The sequence below is a fragment of the Pollachius pollachius genome, assembly GCF_949987615.1.
Source record: "Pollachius pollachius genome assembly, chromosome: 3".
NCBI lineage: Eukaryota > Metazoa > Chordata > Actinopteri > Gadiformes > Gadidae > Pollachius > Pollachius pollachius.
Genome location: NC_136936.1, coordinates 12,693,356 through 12,713,181, shown reverse-complemented (window position 1 = coordinate 12,713,181; position 19,826 = coordinate 12,693,356). Strand labels below are relative to the sequence as shown.

Below are 19,826 nucleotides of genomic sequence, written 5' to 3'. Positions count from 1 at the left end.
TTAAATGAACACTATCCTTTTTTTTTCTTCAGAAATGGTATAACTGTAATGCATTTGTTTAGAGCTATTAAGGGTTATGGTTGTCAATACCAAACAAAAACCTCCATAAAATCAGTGACAGATTGTTACAAACACAAGTCATTTTGGATTGTGGTCGATAAGTAAATAAGATAATTCCTATTGATCAAGTCGCTATTCCTTTCCCAATATTGTCAATAAATAAATATAAAAAAATAATAAAAACGTATCCTGTCAGTTGTATGTCGTCACAAGCGACTGCTCACAAACACGTCAATGGGTTAGAGCAGTTGTGAATCTGAAATACATTGTGGTTGAAAACAAAAATAACATCTGGGTATGCTGGTTTGGTGAGGTATATCACAGACAAATACAAATGGCAGATGACACAGGAAATCTGCCTGTAAATATGCATGCCGGTACTCACCGAACCAGTAGCTGCTGACATCCAGGTCCGTTGTCTGTGATCAGTTCGCTAAGTCGCATCTCCAGGTGAACCTTACCCTAGAGATGGCAAAAACAAAAATAAATAAGGAGCAAAACAACACAAGTTGCTTGTACTGAGGCAGCTACAGAAAACTTCAACAGAAGGCTATATTTTCAGTTGACTTTTTTAAACCATGTGGTGTTTGCAAATGTAGATTTTTTTCAAACTCTGTTCAGAATTAAACAGACAATTTAACAATTGGTTAAATTGTATTAAACCCGATTAACTATCAAGCAGAGAACAAAAACGTAGCGATAATTGCATACATAAATTCACATTCATGAGGGTAGCAATGGCAATTGTAGTGTCAAATTCAGACAAAGTTTGTTATTTTGCATTGCATTTATTCATTTTCCATTTGAGGCAAATCCTACACAATATGTCATCGCATTAATATCGGTCTAGCTACTAATATTAATATGGTGTCAATGTGTCATACACTATGGAAGCCAGAAAGGTCTAATCTGTTCAGATGTGGTTAGGGCTGACTCGGATGTGTCAAGGGAAACCAAGAAGAGAGCCAGAGGAAGACAGATAGAAGATAGACAGAAACACTGATAGCTTGAGAGAGAAAGACACCCACACACTCTCCAAAAATCAACAGTGGGCAAATATTTCATTAGAGCAGATGGCTATCTGCAACATAACGGTTTAATGGTAATCAACAACAAGTATATCAAAATAAGTCAGTGGTATTAGAGCAATATACCATTTTCTTTTTGGTATATATTTGTTTTGGTATATATATTTAAATAAATAAAAAAAATGCAATCCAAAAAGCTAACTATGACATCAATTGCCACAGCGAGGAAAACCACACACACAGACACCTGTGCTACACGGTATGGACGTTTTCACACGGCTTCATCAACCTAACTCTTCCCTCCCCTCAACCCACTTATCTACTTAAACTCTTACGTCCTGTCTTCACGCACACGCACACGCACACACACACACACACACACACACACACACACACACACACACACACACACACACACACACACACACACCCCCCTTGAGTAGAGGAGAGTGGATTGGTGCAGGAAACAAGCTCAGAATAGAATGGTCTACCATGGGCCTGTTGAGTCAACATTTCAACCTGGTTGCTTTAGCGGAATGGTTTTAAATGCGCTACAACTTCACATGCACCACACCTCACTGTAACACCTGCGAGCTAGAGGCTTAGACATCTCCACTGGACCCTTCCAGTCATGTTGCTTAAGACCATAGCAGTTTCCCATAGGATATGCAATAGACAACCAATGTAACGACGCAATAGCCTGTTGTGAGTGCTGGGGAAGATAGTTGAAATGGCCGGCTGATGAGTCATTGGGAAATTAGTTTCTTTAACATCTCTCTCTCTCTCTCTCTCTCTCTCTCTCTCTCTCTCTCTCTCTCTCTCTCTCTCTCTCTCTCTCTGCGGCAGAGACGTGAAGAGTACAGCTACTGTTTCACCGTGTTCTCCAGCAGATCTCTGTGTACCGCCACGCGGAACAAACGCCCACCTCTTTTTCTCAGTCCCGGTTAAGGACACTACAACCATCGATTGCAACGTAGCCAAGCATCCTCTTCATCATCCTCATTTTAGAAACATTTGAGATAAAAAAGAAAGCAAAAGACGCATTTTGTCCGAGCCATAAATAACAATTGTCGTGCCGTCAGACTCAGCCTGTCCCACTGTCGCCACAGCCACTACAGATGTCCTGAATGCTTTTGAAAGAGACCAAACTGACACAGCGACAGAGCTAGCCCTCTTAAGGCCAGGATGCCTTGACCCCGTTCATAGGGCAAAGCCTCCACATGGCCACAGCAGGCAGGTTTGCCATTGAATGTGCAGGCACTGCTATGGCAACAATGCAGAATTGTTGCATGTAGTTATTTGCATGTTGGGCAGGAACATGAAACCCGATAACAGAGGTCACTGGAGACGCAGGTTAATGTGCGTCTGTGATCCGTCTCAGACACCATTTTGATTCAAGACACTAAGTCTGAGGCGTTTTAGCCCTCGGAGTTCTTCCAAAAAAAACGTTGGGAAACAAAGCAAAATGTATAAACAGACCACGGAAAGTATGCACACCGTTTTTATTAGACACCTTTCTGTAGGTATTTGGTTACATGAAGCAGAGGTTTGCTGGAAATGATGGAAATGAGTAAAAGATATAATACCAAGAGGGTTCCAGCTGAATGAATTCATTCAACACACTTGGGGCCCCTTTAAAAAACGTGGGACTATGTTTCATCACTGAAGGGATTTCTAGCCTCCTTACTCTCTTGGCTTTGTTTGACTTGCCATGAGTATTGGCTGAACTCATTGAAACAAATCTCTACACTCACCCAAAAAAAACAACAATCATATGTGAAAAGCTATTTCAAGGTAATCAGGACGCTCTCGAATTATTGTATTGGTTCGTGTTTAATTTTCTATGCCGGCACCCACCTGGACTTCTGAGTTGGGGTCTACTGGCTGTAGGCTGAACCATTGCTCCTTTCCACTGTGTTGGTACAGATCCTTCTTCCGAATGGAAACTTTACCTAGAAACACAACAACATGCTGTATGTATACACATGCCTCCTGGAGAGCGTGTGTCCATGAGTATGTGTATGTGTGTGTGTGTGTCAATGACATACCAACAGGCAGGTCCCTTTGGAAAGACCCCTTTGTGTAAATATAGAAGGATAAATACTGAAATGGTCGTGGAATCTCAAAGAAGAAGTCTTCTCCGTAGAAGGGGCTGTGAATTAGAAGAATGGTGATGGGTCAATACCAGTCTTTTGATGAATGAATGTGAGGTTGTAACCATGTTCTGAACCATTAAAATTAAAATTCAATGTGAATAATGCCCTGCTGTAAATTGCACCGTCAAGTTTTTTTTTAACCTTTATATTTTGGGCATGTAATGCAGCCAACTTGTAAAGTCAATGTTTGAACTGCGAATACAGATTTCTTAAAAAATGTACAATAAATAATATAATTATAACACAATGACACAAAAGCATCAGCAGAAAGCAAATCTCAACATGGATAATATGGATGAAACAATAGATTGTTGGTAGTGATCAATGGATGCAGTAATTATGATAAGACTATTAGAATATGACTAATAATGTATAGGAATAGGATACGATTATATCCTGACATTATATATAAACAAGACAAACCCAAGAATGCCCCATTGAAAGACAAGTACCATCAGCTTGGATTTGTGTTGTGTGTGTATAGATGAAACAAGTCAGGTTATTCTCAAAACAGAACATGGACAGCACCCCGAACATTAACATTAAAGAAAAACAACATTATTTAAAAAGCTGCATGTACATAAAATACTGCGACTGAGGAAACTAATCATGCAATAATCTAGTTATTGTAAAGGATAGTGTTTAGAGGATAAGTTTTAAAAGCGGTACGCCTGAAGACCCAAATCTGTCCAATTTCTTGAATCAGATCAAATCATACCACAATGTTCTTTCCTCTGTCTTGTCTAATCAGCCTGCCTGGCAGTAAGCACTATTATTGGCTTCCAAGGAAAAATAGGGGGTTTCACACTTCCTTTATAATGCATTCTGATCAAAGAAAACCAAGCAGTTCTTCATTATGTACCAGTCACTGAACACAACCATAGCTTTGAAGCGTTCAGCAACGTTCCTAAGGTCAGCAGCACATGACTGGCTGCCCTGTGGGACCCGGACAGGAGACAGAGGGCCCTAGCATCTGTGCCACTCGGCTCTGCCAGGGAAGGCAGCCTCAGAACAGGGATAAGACCGAGATTTGGCCGGCCTGATCTGACAGCGATTGTAGGTTAAGCACTCAGTGCTCAACATACCGGTGGCAGATGGACCATCTGTCCGAACGTGACGGCGGAAATCTTCGGATTAACGTTATTATTTGGAAAAATATTGTATATGTGCACGTAAATTTTTACCAGCAATATAAGCATTTACTTTACCTGAGGCATATATCACTGCTGCAGAACCCAGGATTATTTCCTGTTATATAGCACGAAAAGTATCCCAGACAGGGTATTCCCTCAGTGCTTATTTAAATGCACAATTCCACATTTCTTCGCGTTATCAATACAACATTGGTTGCTCTTTTGATACACAAACTAAAAGGGAATGTATGCCAACCAGTGTTTCTCCCCATTTTAAATGTGCTAAAATACTACAGCTAGAACAAATGGAAATATTGTCTTCACATTTATGACAAGCTCTCCTCTTAACACCACACCCCTACTCAAGTCTTAACATTTGTCATCTAGAGACTATCAAAGGGAAAAACAAATCCATTCAGAGAACACACTGGTCATCCGCACGGTAATCAATTGAACGATTGCCTTCCGTTCCCACAGTGCTCGTTGACAGTAGCTGGTGAAACATCTTGCCTGACACTTCCGCAGTAAAAAAAAGAAAAAGAAAAAAGGTTTGGCAACAGATCCGATGCCGCACACACGCCCACGCGTACTCCAGTAAAAAAAACTCAGCATTACATGGAGCTATGCACTCTCACAGCCTCTACATTCTTGGTGCACACTCAAACATAAACCCACACCTACGCCTACACTCAAATCCTTCGCCAGTGTCATGCTTGCTTGCACAATAATGTTAAAGGTGCTAGGCACAACCAGTTGTCACCCTCCCCTACCCAACCTTCTTTATCTTTAGTCATTTATAGGTTGTGATAAATTCATATTATGAACCTCAGGGAGGGCATTGATGCCTTCCGAACCTTGGGTCCAAGAAACAAACTTAGCCAATGAAGATTGGTATGGGGAGTGAAAAGAGCTGGCCAGAAATGGAGTGATTACAGCTGGACATGTAGGCAAATAGGGGATAGTTAGGTAGATAAGCTGCAAGAGAATGAAAGAGAAATACACAGGGGAAAGCGTGGGAGGAAACACTTCCACAGACACTGTAAAATGGAGCCCTTTGAACAGGTTTAAAAGCAGAGAGTGAGAGGGAGCGAGCGAGAGCGAGAGAATATAAAGCTGTTGTGAAATACCTGTAATGTTTACAGGGAGACTAGAAACAGAAACATTAACTTCCTGGATGGTCCATCTCCAACATGTACACGAGCAGGTCGTCAACATACAGCTAGTCATCATCACACAGCTTTCAGGCCGCATCTGACCCATGTTGCCCAACTCTGACACTCAACACACCTTGCAAGTCTGAATCATGTTACATTTAGTCACCAAGATAAGCTTTTATCCACATCAACTGTAGGAGCAAGTAGGGCTCTAGATATCTTGCTCCAGGCTACTTCTAGGTAGTTTATGGACACGGTGGAATCAAAAAACATTGCTTGTTTTAAAGGAGTGTCGGCCCCACAATGTAGTTAAACTCAGTGGATTTAAGGAGTTTGTTGTGACTAATTCAGCATCACAAAGTTCCAACAACTGTTTTTCATTGTGAACACTTAGTTTTACCTTCAACTCCTTAAAAGTCATACGAACCTCTTCCTTAAATGATATTCAGCATATCATTTTTGGAACACGCACCAAGCTGTCAAAAATGCATTCATTCAATTCTGACAATTTGAGCACAATATCTATCTTGTGCTGTCACAGATAGCCAAGTGGAACCCGTTAGACCCAGTCTAATAAATACTGACAATTAATGAGAAAAATTAGGAAAATATGAACAGGATGTTACATATCCCCATCAACCTCCACTTCAGCAAGCGTGTAAGTTGCACAACCCTTCCATGGACAATGCAGACTAAAATCAACTCTGTTTCTGTGTCTGTGTACAGCAGGTTTTACAGGTGCTTCGCAGACAATATGAAAAATATATATCTTGGAAAGATTCATGGGTATTTCCTGTGATCAACAGGTTAAGTTTTCGAACATTCCAACCAGAATTGGTAATAACAAATAAATAATAAATTGCAACTGACTTGATATTGATAGTGTCAAAACTAAGCAACATGCAAAGTAAGAAACTAACAGTCATTGATACTGTTTAATATCCATCATCCTGAGGTATGGGTCAAAGTTACGATGAACAGGAAGCTGTATTTCAATTTTAACAATTTAAAACATGTAATAACGTCATATTAGTCTGGCAAAAAACAAAAGTAGGAACAGTACCCAACCACGTTTTAATATAACACTGCCGTAACCAACCACTGAAACTGGAACTGAAATGGAAAATGGTGTGTGAACTTAACCTCACTTGAATGATGGTGAGTCAACATAATACTACTGCTTACCTGAGGCTTTTGTCGAACACCTTTGTGCGAAAGACCTCCTCCTGATCCAGACTGATGGTGCAAAAGGTACAAAGATCCCTCTGCCGATTTGGAGCCGAGACTGGTCCCAAGTTCTTAGCTTCACCTACAAAAGACAATTACTGTAATTAGGAGTGATATTTATAATGCTACTTTTACATACCATAACCTTTTAAAAAAGGTAATACAATAATGTTGTATTATTATTTTCATATTTATATGCATGCTTTTTTTGTATTATAGAAATTATTTATATTATTATTATCCCATAACCTCTTTTATAGTCTGAGGCCATTTGGTAATGTTTAATTAACTATAAATATTGTCAAACTATGGTTATGGCTAGCATTATACTATTATTTTGAAAAAGAAAATACACCACAATCATTGATGCATTATCCACAGTTTTTATATTACTTCACAAAGCCAACAGCAGTATTTCAGATTCAATGGGCCTATACCATATATATATGTTAAACAGCATGAAAGGCCAATGAGAGTTTAGCCATTTGGCAGGAAGTTTGCAAAGCGCAGATAGCTTTGAGGGTAATGTGGTCTGAGACATAAAACTTCAACTTCCTGCACATATAGCAACACTAAAACGCTGATTTAAGAAGAAAAAATACCTCTGAACAGATCGAGGCCTAGAGGACAGGGTGTTATCCGTGTTTATATTAAAGTGCATTCACAAACCATGGGGGAAAAAAAAATATCACAGAAAGATATGTTTTCGACTTGTAAATTCTGAACAGCTATCCATTATGGCTACTCAGATGTTGACATCACAGTGTGCAATTTTCATATTTGTGTGTACATTGAACGAGGTCATGGAGCGGGCCAACTATAGCCAGAGCTTCTAGAAGGTCTTCTAAGCACACAGAGAAAGTGAGTGGGAAAAGCGTAGAGATGAGCTCTTTAACAGGCTATTAATAATGGCCTATGGCTAATCCTGGTAATGGCCGATCCGAACAACACCAGGCAAATGTCACCAAGCTCACTTCTATCTGGCTGATCTGTTGGGGACTCTACATATGGCCAAGTACTCAGTGTGTTCCTAGACCCAAAACCAAATCCACAAAATAAAATATATATATGATTCTGCTCAAAATATTTACAAATACACATTAAAGAAACGGTTTTCTTAAAAAAAATGCTCTTGAAAATGCTACATGGGCAATTGGACTTCATGAACCTACAAAAATACTTGAACACATTTAACAATAAGTTTAACAACATTATTAACATATATGGATTGTTGGAGGCATTCTACCTAAACAAAAAAAGAGCAGTTACTCCATGCTAAACAGGGAAGAATGAAGTTTCGTAAGACAGCAAACTGAGTTACATACCATGATAGTTCCTCTATATTGTTCTGCTTACGGTTTTTGTCCCCTTGATAATAAACAGTAGTAAAGCTAAAATTTAGGTTATCTTGCTATTATGACATGGACACATTTCTATATATTTGCCGGATAGTACAATGTATGATTTAGGCAGGGGGAGGGAGCTGGGGGGGACCAAGGATAGACGTTCAAACAATAAAACAACCCAATGATGAATGTGTTCTTGCCCTTCACATTGTCAATGTTTGATGTACATACACATTTGGAACTATACTGCTGTCCGAGACAGCAAACTCAGTTTGCTGTCAGAATATATTTTGAGACAGCAAACTGTTTGCTGCCTCGGACAGCAGTATTTTGGACCTATGGTCTTACATTCCCCTGCAAAAGGAGACCACCACGATCAGCAGTTCGCCTACTTCTAATTCACAAAATTGCTTGGAAATGCATCGACATGCCTGTTATTTTCTGTGCAGATTATTGAATCAAAATAATGCTGTGTATTTAAATTAGGTCAATACGTGAAAACACGCGAATTTATTTTGATTACATGCAGAAAACGAGATAGATGATGCCTATAACTTTATGCTGAGGGTGCTATGACTGATACCTGTGATGCTACTGCTTTGAAACACAATCGCCCAGCCTTGTTCGGCTACTAAACAGTGTTATGGTAAAGAGGCGTATAACCAAACTTGACGTGAAATAAGAGTAATAGCATCATTAAGTGCAAGTAACATTGACTTAATGTTAGCCGAATTTCTAATCTTATGTTATCGGACAAGTGAGGTTAGCAGCCTTGGTGTAATCGTTTTTTTTTTAACGTTTGTAAATCAATCAAGAAATACCAGTCTCGTAGTCAGCAAACTTGCTGTGTTAGTAGTTGAGAATTCAATGAATGAATCATTCACAACAACCAACTACTAGTAGCTGGTGCTAGCTTGGGAGCTAACTCAACACCAACGTTAGCCAACTAAACAGATGAAGTGTCTGCCTCCGGTGTCGTCTGTTGATAACACCGCGCCCCTTCTTTTCCCCTGCTCTTCGTTTGGTTTATTCTACCATCTCTTCTACACAACAGATCGATTAAATGTGTTTTTAAACTTACATATCTTCCCCCGCAGGCTCTGTAAGACCCGAATCCTCACGTCGTCTTCTTCCGCCATGGTCTGATGTGACTGCCGCTGTAGCCTCGGTACATTCAACGATGTCTTATCATATCCGTTTATGAATGCGAGCAGTAGGGCCAGCCCATACCAAATCGTCACTAGGTGGACTCATGCACACTTTTCCAACGAGGTCTGAGAGAAAAACGTTTCGGTTCCGTAAAATGTCTCTCGCTGGGCGTTCAATTTAACTTTTCTTGTAAACCCTCGGGGACTTCATTTCAAGATTTATTCGACGTTTTTGGGGTTAACGCGACGAGCGCGATTGAACTGGCGGCAGGGGAGGGGACGCGCGCTACAGTTGACCAAGTATGTTTTTGTTTTGTGAATGGCATTCATCATAGATACACGCTTGTTTCCTACTTGCCTTTTGCAAGGGGCGGAACCGGCGCGCGTTCCAGGAGGGAGCGACACAGACTTTGGACGACATTTAACATCTGACGTTTCGGAATCCGAAAATACAGGATAGTTAAGTCATGTGAATTTTCAACGCTCACGATTCATCATAATAATAATAATAATAATAATAATAATAATAATAAAGTAAGTAAGTAAGTAAGTAAGTAAGTAAGTACATTTAATTTATAAAGCACATTTACCCACAGCATAACTGACCAAAGTGCTGTACAGTGGATACCAAATAATAGAAAAAAACACATTGGACCAATAGTCTTAATTATATAAAACATAATTAAAAGGAAACGTTCAATATCTTCAATATATCATAATCATAATAAGTTGGGCTATTCAATTATCTTCTCTCTATATGTTTCTATATATATTTATTGATATATAGTAGTGTGTCTCTAGACAGTCCATTTATTTATGCATAGCTACCATTCTTTTGGATATTTGTCAATAAGGCTTTCTATTTTGTATTTTATTCTTTTAAATTCCTTAGATGGTAAACGTTGCAATCAACAGGTCAATTATGATCCAAAACGTATTTTGTAAACTGTTCCCTTAATGTTTATTTGTGGGTGTTTTCAGGCAAGAAAGAAACAGGGACCATTCAATATCTTACCATGGTGTTATTAATAAGCGAATTTATTTCTTTATTATAACACCTTTGCATATTTATACATATTAAACACACAAAAGTCGCATTGGTAATCTCAGTGTTGCTTATAATATAAATTAAATCAATAACAAATGACTCTTACTGAACGGTGAATATGCAAGTATGCAATCAAAAGACATAAACCAACCATAAAAATTAATTTTTCATAAAAGTTAAATGACGAGGAATACATCAGTGATTTCTGTTACATCAGCTTTTATACTCCAATTCCTCTGATCCGATTAGATAAGACCTGAATCACACAAGGCAATAATCACAATATAATTGTATTTATCAGCCACATTCTAGAGAATGTCTCCATAAAATAAAACTTCTCAAGATTAGATTTACGATAATATCATTAATCTTGCAGGATTTCCTCCATGCGGAAATTATAAAATAAGATTTATTTTAGAAGTCTACAAAATATACAAAATAATCTCTTAAAACAGGTATTTAAAATTGATATACCCTTTCTATTTGTGATTTCAATTGACAATGGCCATTTCAAGTCAATGTTTTACTGAGGCATTTATTTGTACTTTCAATCAAGAGAAAGAATGGATGAAGGATAACCTTACAATGTCAGTAGTTGCAATCAAATCATAGATGAAATAGTTTCGCATGTACTCCTGAACAGTCAACTTCCCTCTTGCTCCAAATAACTACTGGCCCTCAAAAACAGGCTCCTGTTTGCAAACCCACTGCTCCGTCTTGCAGATAGAAATCCCTTTCTTTACAGATTCTTGTTTCCACAACAGATGAGGGTGCTTCTCATGAAGCGTTTTTGGCCTTTTCAAAAGTCCCCTGCTATTGTCCCTCTCATGCGCTTGCATTTTGGAAGGGAGATGAAGAGAATCTTGTATATCCATTCTCTTTTTCGACATTTTATATTTCACCTTTGTGGGTAACTCAGGAAAAACACTGTCGCTGTTAGAAGATGAAAGCAGATCTTTTGTTTTGGAATGCAGTTCTTGGAAGGATTTTGGCGCAACAGACGGGAAGCCAGCCTTTCCTTCCATCTTCGGTGCAATGTTTCCTGTAGAAGTACCCGTTCCTTCCTCATTACATCTGAGGTGAGTTACCTCTTCGTCATCTTCCTCAGATTTAATGGTATGTTGGCTGTCTTCAGCCAGTTGAGTTGCATGTTTAGAACGTGGTGGGCACTTGTTATATTTATACCCTTTTCCGTTTCCCAACTCCTGGTGTTTTCTTTCGTGGCTTCTCTTTGTGGCAAGGTAGAGAAAGCGCTGGGGACAAAATGAGCAGTGGTACTTCTTCTCAGTGCTGCATCTCTGTGGTGTGTTATCGAAGCAGGAGCCGCTTTCCATGCAGTTGTTGCAGACGTAATCTCCACCGGCAGGCACCTCCCCGGGTGGACCCTGTTCTCCACAAGTCCGACAGAAACACGGATGGGAACCAATTACATGGGCCCTCAAGCCGGACTCTGTGATGAAGGAGCTGTCGCAGATGTCACATTTGTAGGAGGCTCTTGGCGAACGGTTCCTGATGTTGCATTGTGTGTCCGTGCTGTTGGCTGAGGTACTATTGTCTGTTGCCAGGCTTCTCCTCTCTGGGTATCCCTCTTTGGCTGGAGCTCTGGCTACTGAAGTTGGAGGTAAAAAATATTGTTGATCTTTTCTGTGTTTGAATCTCATCTTCCTCTTTTTTTTTTTTGCTTTATATGAATAGTAGGGACGCCAGGATTTGTCGGCGGCTTCGTGGTCATTGGGATCTTCGTATGTCTCGGCCTCTTTTACATCCGAGATTTCCATTTGAGTTTGAAGCCTGGCACTACCAGAGCTATCCTCAGTTGAAAACCACTCACCTGGGGTCTCCCTTTGTCTGCTTTTCTTCCTCTTCCTGGGGAACAGATTTGAACCCTTGATTTGACGCCTGATGATGGCCTCGTTCCCTATTTTGACTGTGATCTGACAGAGTGGCAGAGCATCCCCATCCACAGATGGACCTGGACAAACAGGCTTAGCGAGGTATGTTTCAGTTTTTCTGCTACATACTGCCTTACCCTGCTTCAAACTGTCTGTTCCTGAGAGAAGTATCTCCTTGGTCATGGCTTCCACTCTTTTTGCTGCGGCTGATAGTTCACCGAGCTTGTTAACCGTTTTCAATGTTTTTGTCAAGAATGGTATATTACGACTGAAGTGGTCCATGTTCATCATCGTTACTGTGTTCTCGTCACAGCTCGCTGCATTGGTTTCTGTCTGCACATTTTTTTGATGGTTGTGATAGAGGGGATGTGAACTCCTGTGTTCAACATCTTTGCTATAGTCTCTTTTGCGACATGTTGTATCACTGTCAATATCTGGCTCTAACGGCTGTTTAAAGTTGATGTGAGGCGTCACAGGGGCCACCGTCTTTGTTGTTGCCATGAATGTCATTGGCATATTGAAGGAACCAGGCTCAGGGTTGCTGTTTTCCTCACTTGGAGTGATGAGAGAGTTGTTCTCCCCCATGGTGCTCTCAACACTGTCTCCATAGGTCTCACTGTATGTCTTGTATCGCTTTTTTCGAAACTTCATTGGAAGAAGCCTGTACAGTTTGATAGGATAAACACTAGCTTTGAATCCGCCATTGGCTGATTTCTTCTTCACCGCTAGTCTCGGGTCAATGCCATGAAATGCCTTTTGATGGTTTTTTAGAATATAGTAAGTCATGAACGTTTCCAGGCAGAAGATGCACTGGTATCGACGTTCACCCGTATGCCAGATTTCATGCTTGGTACGGTACTCTGCCAGGGCAAAAACTTTATTACAGTAATGACAAGGGTAGGCCCTCTGCCAAGAATGTACATTCTCATGCCGTTTCAGACTGGACAAGGTGATATAAACCCGTTTACACACACTGCAATTGTAAACCCTCTGACTGCCACCTGTTTTTTCTACCCTCGCCATGCCCTGCCGGGCTTCTGATTGGTTGTTTTGATCTGGTTCTGGAATGCAAGGGCTGGGTGGGTCATCAGGAGGTACCTCTTCTGCTTGCTTATCCATGGTCGCTACATTGTCTGAATGGATGTCCATTATTAAGGTTTCAACGGGATCTGTCTCAGGAGGGTCTTGTATGGCCTTAGGACAGCCATGCTCATGGTTGCGTAACCGTTTGAGGTGCATAAACTTCCTGTCGCAGAATTTGCAAAACAGATGACTGACAAAACGTCTTTTGTGTACTTCCATATGGAGGGTGAGAAGAGCGTTATTGGTGAATATCTCCGGACAGTATTCACATCCGTAGATTGATATGCTATCATCTACATGAGGGGAGAGAGTGGGTGGCTCAAACTCCATCTGAAAATTATTTTTGGTTACTGCATCATTTGTGTTCTCTGGTTCCGGTTCTGCGTTGAGTGGTGGTGGGGAAATGACTACAGCTGTCATGTAGGAGATGACTCCTGTTGGAGAACTGTCTGCTACTGGCCAATTAGCATCTGGAATATCTGTGGATTGTTGTGAATCTTTGGTAGAGGTCGTATTTCTCTCTAACGTTCCTCTCAACCTATGTCGTTTTTTCAGTGGGCCTATATTCTGGATGGCAAGCTGCTTTGTCTGTAGCTGTGAAGGCTTTGGTCCCATTTTACAGTCTTTCGGGTTTCTGTCTTTTTGCTCCTCAGTCTGGATCACCGCATAGGAGTGTTCAGACAGGGCATGTGGTGGCTCATTTGTTGCAGTGAGACAAGAGATGATGGGGCAACTAGCTACGACTTGCCCCACATCTGGTGACTTCCTCTCTCCATCAGTTGGAACCAGTGGGGTGAAGGGGTTGTTTCCGGGTCCTACTTCAGTGATAGAGAAAGCATTGGTGATCCGTGGCCCTGTGGTTGCGTTTATATCCACAGGCCTGGACGGCTCCTTCTTGGTGTTCTTTGGCTCCGGGCCCTGGCTGGGATCTATATTCATAACACCTCTGACCCGCATGATCTTGGAAACGGTAGAACTTTGTCTATCCGGTTCTGAGAGCTTCTCTAAGAAAGGAATTCCTAGTCTTTTCCCAGCTGCCACTAGGCCCCTTGTTTCGTCCGCACCAGCCGACGCCACTTTAGACGAGTAGATGAAGTTGAGGATACTGGCAAACACTTCAGACTTCAGGTCCACTAACTCCAGCACCTGGCTGGAGCTCCAGCTTTGGGAGGCAATCAAGGCGTTCCTGAAGTAGCCACTGCAGGCCGCTAGGATGTTCCTGTGGGCTCTGAACTTTACATCCTCCACAACGATGGTCACGTCGCAGAAGAGGCCTTCAGAGCGCAAGTCATTGAGTTTGCTCAGCACAGCATGGGAGTGAGTGCAGTCCATCAGGTCTTGAGTGTAGGGTGACACTACAGTCATCTGTGAAGAGAACAAAAGTAGTGTTCAAACAGATCCAACGAAAACCATCAAAATGAATGATTACATGTTTTTTTTAAATCTAATTGTATTTTGTTATTTACTATTATACATATTCAAAGTAAAATTTAAGTTGATTTAGTATCATGCCCTTTATTGTGTTGTGTTTAGTTTGAAATGTTCTGTATAAACAAAGTTGAATGCGATGTATTTTTCGTAAGAAGCTGCAGAATCTTTCAATGGAATTGAATGGGTTGTTTACTACGGAAGGCTTTTAAACTATTCCAGTTTTTGTACACTAGATGGCAGTAATGTCCTTAATACCGAGAAAATGTCTGCCATACTTGGTGAACGTGGATAAGTTATGCCCTTTTGTTGTAGTCTTAAAGTCAGCCTTTCTTATGGTAATAATAAGATACTTTTTGTTGGTATAATTGGTTGTTTTGGCCCATAATCAATCCATAGTCCATCTTGTAACAAGGTATGTCTTAAAGATGTGTCTTAACAGTCACTAAAAGGCAAAAAAAATAAAAACATTTGAAACACTGATGATGAACTATCCTAGACAAATGACCTGCACCTGGTCTGCGTGGGAGCTAAAACATGCTGAAACATCTTCATCTTTGTGATGAAGTAGTGATTTCATCACTACTTTTCTTGTTTCTTTAGGTTGCTTCATGATTTCCAATTGAATACATCACAGAAACCAACAGGCAGCCAACTGCATGCAGCCAATTTTACATAGACAGCAGTTGGTGAGTCATTCGTTTCCGTTTTAATAGCCCTTTCTTTCAATCATTACTGGTACGCAGCAAAGGAACACATTGATTCTCCCACCCACATATCTGTATCAGATCAAACAGATACAGCAATGAACTTAACAACCTACAAAAGTTGTTGTTAGTTATTAACATTGTGATAATATGAATGTAAAAGCCATAGATTAATAGTTTGGGCCTTGAAGTCTACCGACCTTTACCTCACAGGATGGTTGATGGTAAATTCTAAGCCAACGTGCCTGTAGTTTGACACGGGTGTTTCGGCAGGTTAAAATTGATTCATGTCTGATTACGGTGGGTAGGGAGTCAGTTCTTGAGTGAATTATTTAACATGCCTCAAATAAGATACACACTGTTTCATTAAAACAATAAAGTTGTTTTTTGTGGTGAAGTAATGGAGTTAAAATAGACTCTGCATTTGATTTCACTATCTTGATGAATAAGATCACCCATTGTGTAATATATTGATCCACAGGATCACTCATTTCATTTTGGATTTCACAATGTTCTCAGAGTTAGTAAGATGCTCAGCTTGATGGAATAGCCTTATATAGGGTTATATCGAATGAATTATTGAGACAAAATAAAATAAAAACAATTACTAACAATCATATGCTTTTGTTAGTCTGCTTGATAATTAGAGTACCAGATATAAGTAATTAATCTGACAGCATAAATTTGGTTCTGGCAAAAAAGTCCCAAAACATTTCTAAAGATTGTTCTAATAGATGGATACCTCAATATCTAAAAAAAAAACTATATTAAATGCCATCCAATGTACATTTTTAACATTTTGTTTCTAAAATATTTGTTATTTTGTATATTATTAGTTTGTGCAGGTACCACGAGAACAACATGGCCGTCACTATTTACAGCCTCCAATGACTAAAACCCCAACCAGCCTCCTACCTCCCCCTCACACAGGCCTCCGTTGTCATAGCAACATGCTATGGCGCAGCACTTATTCGGATTTAACCCAGACGGAAAGTGAATGCATTAGCTATCCTCCTGTTTCATCCCCTCTCTCTCTCTCCCTCTCCATATTCTCCCTCCGTCTCTCTCTCTCGTTTTGCTTTTTTATTTTTTTGACCATAGTCAACCTGACCTGCATCATAACAGTAGTTTGTTTCTGGTTTCTGTTTAGATGGTTATTGCAAATACCTGTTTATATGTTCCTTTTTCTGCATGCTGTCCGACTGCAACCCTGTGGACTTAGTATTTCCGTTATCAACCCGCATTACGCTTTAGTCCTTTCTGCTGAATTCCCTGGTTTAATTTTAGCATTTTCACCTTGATGTGTCCTTTGCGTAGCTCTTTTTATGAGACACATTTCCGGAAATCTAATGTGTCCCCAATCATCTGGTTACTTGCTACCAACCACTAAGCGGAAAATGTGAAATTTGTCATGAGCGGACATGTTTTGCCACACCCAAGCATATACTTTTTCTTAAAGATATATTTGGATATATTATATTTAAAAATATGTTCTCTGATCTGGTCAGAATAAGAGAAAAATATGACGAAGAAGATCTTTAAATAAAACAACAAAGCTTATTGCCACACAAAACAGTATATACATATAGGGAAAACATGCAAAACATACCTTTTTTAAATCTGAGAATACGATGCAGGAAACACAGGAGAAAGAAAACATCAAACAATATCCCTTTTTCACAGCTTTACATGCACTCTACGCTACATTGCAACCCGTTTCCCGTATCAAGGCATAATAAGTTATTTCTTTCTATGATGGTCGCTGAACAGTGGTGCTGTCAAAAGCTGAGCTATTTGACGTCCTTCTTCCTCACCCTCCCTCTCTCTGTGCAGATGACTCCGGCACGAATGAGTCCTTTGCCTCAAACCCTATGCACCCTGGGTCCTGGGCTAGTTCTACAACTGTCCACTTCCGAGATCCCGCTGCCTACTTCTCAGTCAAGGTGTGATCATACAGCTGCACAGCTGCAAAGACAACCAGGGCGCTGCATGCATGCTATCTGGGCAATGGAAGCCTTCTGCAACACAACCACGTCCTCTTAAAACGCAACTTTTATTAAGGATGGTGGAGGTAGGCTGTAGTGCGATTGCGGGGAGCTCCGGTCCTACAAAACACACCAGCGCTGCAAGAGGTAGAAAGAGGGGTGTGCTGCAAGGCTGGCAGCGATATTCGCCAAGGACTCCTCTGCTGAGTCGTTCCTACAACGCTCACACCTTCTCTGCTTGGGTGCATCTGATGAAGGGCGATAGCGCTGTGATGTGGATAGCATTATCCCAGATCACAGATAAACAACCTGTGCATTGGCTGCATTACGCCACAGCATCTGTTTCCTGCCTATGCACAAAGGGCAGAGTCTCTTTGTCTGTGCGGCTGCATCTCGCAGTCTAACCATTGCCGCGATGCTTACATATTTATGCACAGCACACGCATGCACATGAGGTCAAGATCATGCTGCATTATATATCTTTGATGGATTCAGGTTTGCAGAAATCTTTAGACCGGTTGCCGTTTTAGCTAAATGTGTGGGGAAATGAAATGCGTTGTGCCATTACCAGCAGAAGCTGTAGCTTTAACCAACGGTGAGGAGGCTGATTAATGCAAAAGCAGTAGATGCGTCACACTGCAGACGAGGGGGAGGGGAATAAGGCTGAACCAGACACGGCACTGCAAGCCTCCAACTACAATACCCATAGTGCAGCAGCTCTTTTACATCCATGGATGTACTTGGAAGGATACACAACAAAAGGTTGTTGCTTGAACAATCTACAACAATCTATGTCCTCTTCTTTTTGGCCAGGAAATGTGTCCAACTTAACAGCCGGGTCCCTTTGTTAATGTGTATTTCCATTATTAGCAATAGGTTTGTGGTTAGAGTGCATATCACAGAAGCCGCTTGAGTGGATTTTTATGTTTGTGTCTGTTAGCCCTATTTCGTCCTAGTCACCTGAGTTTTCTCAAGGGTGTGCACGGGTACCAGCCGGTGCACTTTCCTTGGTAGCTGCTTTCCAGCTAGTGTATCGACCAACAAAGACATACCAACGCAGCAACACAGTAAAGCTCCCAACCCTTTAGCCTACTGATCATATGGTAATAGGCTACTCCCTCAGGTTTTTATTAACAAAGCCTGGTCCAGAATGCTGTGTATCCCATGACTGTGCTGAATGTATTCCTGTTCTCGATTAGGAATGAATTAGGGTTATCCTCATCGTGTGGCATATTGAGCTGGCTGCTTTCTTTTTTTGTGCATACATGTAATTAGTTGGGATCCGTTATTAGGATGTTTGTTACAGGGCAGACACAGAACCCACAAAACATAATCTATATAATATTGTCTTGACACAAACAGATCTGATCCTCATGGAATGAAGGTCCACAAAACAAGCCTGCGCAACTCTCATCCTAATTTTCAAGACATGAGCAAACCCATATTACATTAAGCCGTCCAACCTCATAGCACTTGAGTCACAGAGAGCACTCATGCACTTGGTAGCCTACCAAAATCCTGCTCACAGATCCTCTTGCTGGCCCTGTCGCTGAGAATGAGCGCCCAGGTGCTTTGGAGAGAGTTGAGAACAACTACCAAATAGAGTCCTTAGTTCCGTTGGCCTTGTTTTGGAGCTCTTTCCCACCTGCCTTTTCGCTGTGATCCGGTAGCAGTCCGCGGTCTGGGGCTTCTCCGTCTTCTTCCTGTTGTTCTACCGGCTTCTGGAGGTCACTGACACTGCTGCGTCACACTTGCTGCGTCACTGACCCACAAAGAGGAGGGTGGATGAGGCTAAGGTGGGGAGGAGTGTTGAACTGTGAAAAGCAAGCAGGATAAGCAGAAAAGAGCAGGATTTGCTCAAAACGAACAAGCTAGAAACTCTGCTCCGGTCTAGGGCTTAGAGTCTGTGGCATTCAGGAAGTATGTCCGTGCGGCAGATATTTCATTATGTAATGAATATTTCCTCTCAGACTCAACAGAGCTGAAAAAAGGTTGGTGTATAGTGTCTGAGGCTAATTATAGGCCTTAGTCTCGCTCAAGTCTGTGTGCTGTCATGGTAGCGCCTCAGATGGTAGAATGCCTAGTTCTCTACATTGAACAGTTTAAGCATCCATGATGTCGTTTTTGAAGCATTTCAAAACAACAAACAAATGTATTGTAAATATGCTGAATGCAAAGCAACATACGATTTATATTCAGTTTTTGAATTGTACCATGTACCTTGTATTGATATGCAAGGTTTGGCCTTTAACCCATTAGGAAATTGTGCATACCTTTTATCTAAACCGTCTTGTATTCATTTCAGATACAGTGGAACCGGTCTGTATGATGTCCTCAGGTCTGTTTTGGTGCACGTTTGAAATAAAGAGTGTTGTGCTCCTAAGGTCTATTATGACGAGAATGACATCACTTGCTTTTCACTTTGCACACG

General features: G+C 40.9%; 2 protein-coding genes and 1 long non-coding RNA gene across 5 annotated transcripts in view; 1 reads left to right on the top strand and 2 right to left on the bottom strand.

The window, feature by feature from the left end:
• rasa2 (RAS p21 protein activator 2) overlaps positions 1-9,378 on the bottom strand; it is a 33,438-nt gene extending 24,060 nt beyond the window's left edge. The window contains exons 1-5 of the mRNA XM_079732502.1: positions 9,186-9,378; positions 6,717-6,840; positions 3,137-3,240; positions 2,946-3,040; positions 446-522 (exon numbers count right to left, since the gene is read on the bottom strand). Of these exons, the coding sequence (XP_079588628.1) occupies positions 446-522; positions 2,946-3,040; positions 3,137-3,240; positions 6,717-6,840; positions 9,186-9,243 (458 nt within the window). The 5' untranslated portion in view covers positions 9,244-9,378. The remainder of the gene's footprint in view (positions 1-445; positions 523-2,945; positions 3,041-3,136; positions 3,241-6,716; positions 6,841-9,185) is intronic.
• Positions 9,379-9,412: 34 nt separating this feature from the next.
• On the top strand, positions 9,413-17,334 carry LOC307072929. The gene is made up of 4 exons (XR_013811706.1): positions 9,413-9,552; positions 11,275-11,379; positions 15,307-15,392; positions 17,244-17,334. It is a non-coding gene; the product is annotated as an uncharacterized lncRNA (long non-coding RNA).
• On the bottom strand, positions 9,575-19,154 carry zbtb38 (zinc finger and BTB domain containing 38). 3 transcript variants are annotated; one of them, XM_079732501.1, is made up of 2 exons: positions 19,041-19,154; positions 9,575-14,640 (listed from the first exon to the last, which is right to left on the bottom strand). In XM_079732501.1, the coding sequence occupies exon 2, from the start codon at positions 14,638-14,640 to the stop codon at positions 10,969-10,971; it is 3,672 nt and encodes a 1,223-aa protein (XP_079588627.1). In that variant the 5' UTR covers positions 19,041-19,154; the 3' UTR covers positions 9,575-10,968. The 3 variants fall into 3 exon arrangements, with proteins under 3 accessions (XP_079588627.1, XP_079588625.1, XP_079588626.1); XM_079732499.1 differs by lacking the exon at positions 19,041-19,154 and adding an exon at positions 17,020-17,133; XM_079732500.1 differs by lacking the exon at positions 19,041-19,154 and adding an exon at positions 16,578-16,718.
• Between the last annotated feature and the right edge of the window lie 672 nt (positions 19,155-19,826).